This window comes from Brachyhypopomus gauderio, chromosome 7 (assembly GCF_052324685.1).
Source record: "Brachyhypopomus gauderio isolate BG-103 chromosome 7, BGAUD_0.2, whole genome shotgun sequence".
NCBI classification, from domain to species: domain Eukaryota; kingdom Metazoa; phylum Chordata; class Actinopteri; order Gymnotiformes; family Hypopomidae; genus Brachyhypopomus; species Brachyhypopomus gauderio.
The window spans coordinates 11,622,709-11,629,483 of NC_135217.1; the positions used below are offsets into that span (position 1 = coordinate 11,622,709).

Here is a 6,775-nt window from a genome sequence, read left to right on the forward strand (position 1 = left end):
CGCTTCACTTAAACATGTTACAAATTCATCAAAGCGTGAAAGCATGCTGCGCTGTGGACATTCGGCTGCTCTGATGAGTGTTTACTGGTCAGAAGGTGCACTGTGGTGTCCTTGCTAACACTTTATCTTCATATCCGGCAAAGGACCTGAGGATCATCTCATGTGCGCACGAGTTCCATAGGGAGTGTGTGGACCCCTGGCTGCTCCAGCACCGGACCTGCCCCCTCTGCATGCACAACATCATGGGTAAAGCACAGGCTCTCTCTGGAACAGGGCCGAGCCCACTCACCCTCCCACTATACAAACGAGCTGTGGCTCATTCTACCTTGTGGACCTACAAGTTGTTGTCTGTAATATACTGGACTGTGTTGTACATCGAAGTGAGGAGAAAGGTGACATATGGATGTGATACTGTCAGCGTTATACTAGCATGTGGTTAAACAAAAAAAGTCCAGATTTTACATATAACGTAAGATGATGTATTTGATTCAGTGGGTTTTCTCATTATTGATTACTGTTATTGGTGCTTGTCACAGGCGCCGAGCTGAGCACCCGCCAGCCGCAGCGTTCCCATCGACCTCCTGAACACAGTCAGGCCTTCCTGCACGCACACCACTACCCCTCCGCTCACCCTTATCCCCAGCACTCTGTGCCCTTCCCCCTGCGGCCCCATTACCCGCGGGGCCCGTCTGGGCCCTATCCCCAGCTGGGCCACTATAGCGGCTCCCCTCCCCTCCGCTGCCTGACTGGGAGGCCTCTGGGCGCCGCGTGCAGCTACCACCTCGCCCCAGATGGACACCACAGCCGGGCTCATCGGATGTCCGGAGGCCACAGCTGCCGCGGTGCGAGCCACCACTGCCCGGCCCCACGCCGCTCCTGCCACCACTGTCCTAGCGGCCGGGCACCGGGAAACAGACCCCATCACGCCGCAAACCCCACATCCCACCACCACCACCACCACCACCCAGGACGGGGGGGCGGAGCCACGCAGGGTCGCCAGGACGACGGCAGCTGCTCGGGCGGGAGTTACCGCACAGAGCGGAGCGGCTACTTCCCCGACGGGCCCGCCAGTGACTCCAGTTCGGGCCCGTGTCATGGCTCATCGAGCGACTCGGTGCTCAACTGCACGGACGTGAGCCTGCAGGGCGTCTACGGCAGCTGGTCCACGTTCCGCAGCTCCCTCAGCAGCGAGTTCGACCCATTCGTGTACTGTGCTGCCGGCCACGACAGCCTGGAGGGCGCCGCGCCCAGGCCCCGCTCCTTGGACTCGGGAGTCAACCAGACCGGGGGCGGGGCCGTGGGCGGGGCCATGGGCGGGGCGCTCTACACGGAGGAGGCGGTGCTGCAGCAGCAGCCGGTATTCAGCCACGTGCATTTCCACAGACACAGACACCACTATTATGAGGAGGGCGAGCCAGGCCACGGGCCTGGGCGGGGCTCCGATGAGGAGCAGGGGAGCGGCGGGGCAGCGGCGGGAAACTTGGCCAGCGCCGTTGCTGCTAATGACTCCCCCGTGGGCAGGGGGAAGCACACCTCCTGCCACTGCCCCAAATTGGACCCCACGGACAGGCTGAGCCCCAAAGAGGTGGAAGAGCGGGACCTGGACCCACAGTCAGCCACGGCACCCACCGCGCTGGTCTCCGGCTCAGCCCTCGCCTCCCCGTCCACGGCATGCTGCCATCCGGGCCCGGGGCGACCCCACCGACGGAAGACGGCCGCCTGCGGCCAAGACGCGTCCTCGGGACCGCCGCTGGCCGTGCACTTCCACCAGAGTGTCGACTTGCAGGACGATTGTAGCATCCACATCCACTATGGGCAGGGGGCCGGGGGATACTGCTGCCCGCCACCACCGGACATGCCCCCAACACTGCTGCCTGTGCCCCTCATCCTGGACTCAGGCGGCCTGGGCGACTGGCCCTGCTGCGGCGGGGTGCACAGGGGGTGGCAGAGGCGGGTGCAGCAGGCCCGCTCCGAGCCCCAGCTCCTGGGCCCAGGAACACCATTGGACAGAACCCTGTGCAGGGCGCACCACAACCCTGGGCATGAGCTGCCCATGGACATCTGTCTTTACTGTCAAACTGTTCACAATAATCAGGGTGAGTACAACTGCAATCTGAATGCACCTCCCCAGTTAGCATTAGTGCATTTGTTACCTAGCTCAACTTTACAACTTTTTTACAGATTAGGATACATTTGTCTCTTCTGAAATGGTTTGTGTACATACCGGGGCAGTCATAATCTGGTGGTAGAGAACTGGTCTTGTGACCAGAGGGTCGTGGGTTCGATTACCAGGCCTGAGGCCATGACTGAGGTGCCCTTGAGCAAGGCATCTAACCCCAACTGCTCCCTGGTTGCTGGGTTAGGGCTCCGCTCTGGGTATGTGTGCACCACAGCCCCCTAGTAATCACTAGTGTGTGTGTGTTCTAACTGCACACAACCACAACCATATACCTGTCTGGGGCTGGACAATATATTGTTTGTTGATCGTTATCATGATCAGTTGCATTGCAGATGGCTACACTTTATTTAATTCTTGCACAAAGATTATGCTGTATTAAAGGAAAGCAGAACCTGGATAAACAACTGAATTCACCTCATTCTGGTCGTTGTATAGACCACTTATTGGTAGTAGTATAGACCATTATAATGCTTCAGAAATGCATACTGCAATTATATAACTACATACTGAGATTTACCCTCAGCCTTTGTTCATTTGTTGCGTATCTCATCTTTTTGTCTTAGATTAGGTTACACTTATCTGTGTACTGTGTAAGGACTGTGTACATTTACATTTACGGCATTTAGCAGACACTCTTATCCAGAGCGACTTACAAAGTGCTTTGCATTTGATCACAGAATTCATCCTAGGTACAGATAGTACAGATAGGCCAGAATTCAAGACACCATTGAGTCAGACTACTACTAAACTACAAGAGTCAATGTCACTACCTAGTGTTTTGCAAGTTAAACATTTACCAAGAAGCACAAATAACCATAGACAGACATACAATTTAAGAACAACAGCAAGTGCTATCTGCTGAGTTAGTACTCTGGTAAGAACTCAACAAACAGGTGAGTCTTCAGTCTACGCTTGAAGACAGCAATAGACTCTGCTGTCCGAACAGCTAATGGAAGATCGTTCCACCATCTTGAATCCAGGACAAAGAATAGTCTGAAGCTTTGTCTTCCATGAGACTTTAAGCGTGGAGTTTCAAGTCGAGCCAACTGTGTACATACCTTTCTAGGGCTGGACAATAAATTGTTTATTGTATCACGATATTGAATGTTTGAATTCCAATATCATATCACAAAATGATTTTTGATATATGACATATATTTCCTATATATGACATTTAAAATATTTAAATCTAAATGTTTTACAAGGGACCAGGTGCCTTCCGGTTGGAAATTTTATTCTGAAACCCATGTGTGTGTGTGTGTGTGTGTGTGTGTGTGTGTGTCTCAACAGGATCAGAGGAAGAGTCTGGTGTTTAAGAACTCTCTCCATCCCCAAACCTCAAGCTGCTATACAGAGAGCCGAAATGTATAATACTCAGCTCTCTCTATCTCTCTATCTCTCTCTCTCCCTCCTTCCCTCCCACTCATGTTCTTGCTCTATCTCTTCATTTTATTCTCTCTTTCATAGAGAGAATAAATCCTTATTCATCTCTTTCATCTACAGTCAAGCTTCATTTTGCAGAATCAATTAGTTCCCAAAGTTTCTTCAAATCTACAATTGTAAGCCTGTAATTATTCTGAATTGGGTGGTCAGTGAATTCTGTCTGGGCAAAAGGGATTCTGACCACAGACTCAATTCCACTGGTCATAATTAAGGAGTTGTTCTATCCAGATACTATGTATTGGGTATAATATGAAGATTGGGCCCAGAAAATTATTATCACTACATGCTTTGATCTCCCAATATCTTATTTTCTGTAATAATTTAACATGCATTAGTCTGTGAACTGGAGGGAGTGTGGTGTGAACCACAAAAGGGTTAAGTGATTTGTTAAGTGATTTGTTGTGATTTGTTATGTGATTTGTTTGCATTGTTTTGTTTTGCTTTTTCCCCTGCAAATTATTCAATTAAACTATTTTGAACTCTTAGTTCAAAAACCAGGTCCAGAAATTTTTCAGTTACCTCTGTGCATCATCACAGATGCCACAGATATCCTTAGCTGAGGCAAGCCCCTACCCATGCCATACTGTTGAGATACCTTTCAATTACAGCTCCCCAACATTATGGGAGTTTATCAGCATTGGGGTTGGTGTGTTAACACACACAGTGGTTAATCTCTTCTGGTCATAACAGTATTTGATGTTTGTGATAAAGTGAAGAATAAGAATGCTTTTGTTGATTCTCTGCAGCCATTTGTGGTCAAACAGGGCCCCACTCCCCCATATGACTTCATGTCCTGTGTTTTCTAGAACCATGAAATCGGATTAGAAACAGCAGCTCATGTGTTTCAAAAAGTGCTTAGAAAATGCTTGACCCTGTTATTTTTGTGATCTTATCTGTATGTCTGCCTGGCCACAGTGGCGATAATCATGATGTCAACGTAAGAAATGATGTAATGGGCTGTGTTCAGTGTTTAGAGTGCTCATGGAGAAGTGTAGTCTCTCTCCTCTCACTCTGTCTCACGTGTTTTCTCTCTCTCCCTCTGCCTCTCTCTCCAGCCTTCGGCCTACCTCAGATAACCAATCAGAAAAGTCCTGTTTGTAAGATGGTACTTCAAAAATTCTTGCCTGGCAGCCTCTCTGTTGTGTACTTCTGATAAGTGGTAACCCAGAAGAGAGAGAGGATGCTTTACATAATCTGTCCTCATTGACTGTTTGGAGGTCCTTAAGGATTAGGGTCTTGTGCTCGTTAATTCGAGAAAGGCAGCTGTTATTTGTGTTATGGTTTTTTGTTCGCATCTTTTGTGTCTATTTTGTTTTCTTGGTTAACACAAAGCAAACTGACTGAAAATGTTGGAGCATTAGGGAAATGGCAAGCAGTTGTGAAGCAACTTCTGCTTTGATCATTTTTCCATATTGGCTCATGATCTTTTTGTCATGTGCTCATAATCATTGAGCTGAGGAAGGACTACATATTCCATAAGTACATGCTTTCACCTCTGACCCTTTGCTTCATGAATAGAACTTTCAAGTATCCATAAGAACACGGTCATTTCAGAAACAGTCACCAGCATACAAGCTTGTCCAAAGGTGTCTCTTGTCCAGATTACTACTACATGATGCCTATTGCATGATGTTTGTTTTCTTTCCTTACTATGTCCTTTGTTCTTGTTGAAATGATGAGAGGAAAGACATGTCCATAAACTGTTAACCTATATATTACAGTTTGTTATGGATAACTAAACAAGGGGTGTTGTCTTTTGTCTTTAGGAATAAAGGGGAGACTCCTGCTAAGGCAGTCCTTTTAAGAAACCCAGAAAAGAACAATGAAACACTTGAAATTGCCATAGATTTAATCCTATTTGAACATCTTTCCAATAGGATGTTTTAACTTTGAACGCATTATATATAACTTGGCATTCCTGCCTTATTTCACTAATGCCTGGATGTGAACATTCAGGTTCTCACACTAAGTTTGAGTTTTTTTGGTCCTTTAACAATTTTTAAATGGAGAACATGGCAACACTAGGATTTTTGGGCCATATAAAGTTTCATGTTTCCCTTTAAAGTTTAGTTGAGTAGTCTAAAATCTAAATTAAACCCTAAAACCTTCAAAACCCCAAACTAAACCACTATTTATCATGACCTGTAAATCTTGCCAAGGGAGTGACTTATAAAACAACAAAACAAAATGTAAATGAATGAAAATGATTAAGGTTGACGTGACAGACATCAGTTCAAATGTTAGTCATTTGACTGTCTTATGCACTCATATTGTTAATGAATATTTGCTCTTGCCTTTAATTACCATAGACGTGCCTAACAGACATGCTTTGCACTTCTGTGTTGCCTTTGATCTCAATTTATCTCCCAAAACTTTTATTTCGTTAGAGGCTTTGTCTTAAAATGACAATAACCCAAGCAGCACTTTGGTGTAGGAAACAAAGGTGTAAAAGATGATTTAAGAGAGGAACCTGAAGCGAAACAAGCTAAGCGTTATGTAGCTACCGTTACCAGCAAACACCTTGGAGATCAAAACATATCACTGAACATTAAAGGTGGTTTTATTTCCTTTTGGTTGTGTTTTGTTTTTGTTTGTTTTGTTTTTTCATTATTTGCCTTTTTTATGTCAAATGAGCTGAAACTGCCTTTGTAATAGAGCAAACTTCCTCCAGAAACTGAAGGGGTATGCCAGTATATTTTCAATATTTTGTGTAAAAAAATTAAAGAAAAGAAATGAAAAAAGAAAAAAACAATAAGATAAAATGTTGTATTTTATATATCATAGACATTTTTGTATATAATATAAACATTTCAATATGGTAATGTCGCTAATATATTTATTTACTAATATATTTATCCATTTTTGTCCAGGTTTGAGAAAATGAAAAATGTTATTTTCCCATTTTTGGAATTTCATCTTTATGAAACTTACAACTGCCATCATAGATGTATCAACCTGGAATCATTCCAATTATATATAAATAAATTATTTTGAAATAAAAAATTTGAATTGTTGCTGTGATTCATTTATTTTATCTGGTGTTTTATCTATAATGATGTGGTACGTAATACCAACACATTTGGTCATATCCAAATGTGAAGTGTACATCAATGTGATCAATGTGTTCTTGACGCATCGCTTGGAGGTTGAATC

General features: G+C 45.2%; 1 protein-coding gene across 1 annotated transcript in view; it reads left to right on the forward strand.

Annotated features, from left to right (window-relative positions):
- The window catches only part of rnf43 (ring finger protein 43), an 82,097-nt gene extending 75,495 nt beyond the window's left edge, over positions 1 to 6,602 (forward strand). Inside the window, exons 7-9 of the mRNA XM_077011699.1 lie at positions 144 to 246; positions 537 to 2,096; positions 3,470 to 6,602. Coding sequence (XP_076867814.1) covers positions 144 to 246; positions 537 to 2,096; positions 3,470 to 3,495 — 1,689 coding nt within the window. The 3' untranslated portion in view covers positions 3,496 to 6,602. The remainder of the gene's footprint in view (positions 1 to 143; positions 247 to 536; positions 2,097 to 3,469) is intronic.
- Positions 6,603 to 6,775: the final 173 nt, after the last annotated feature.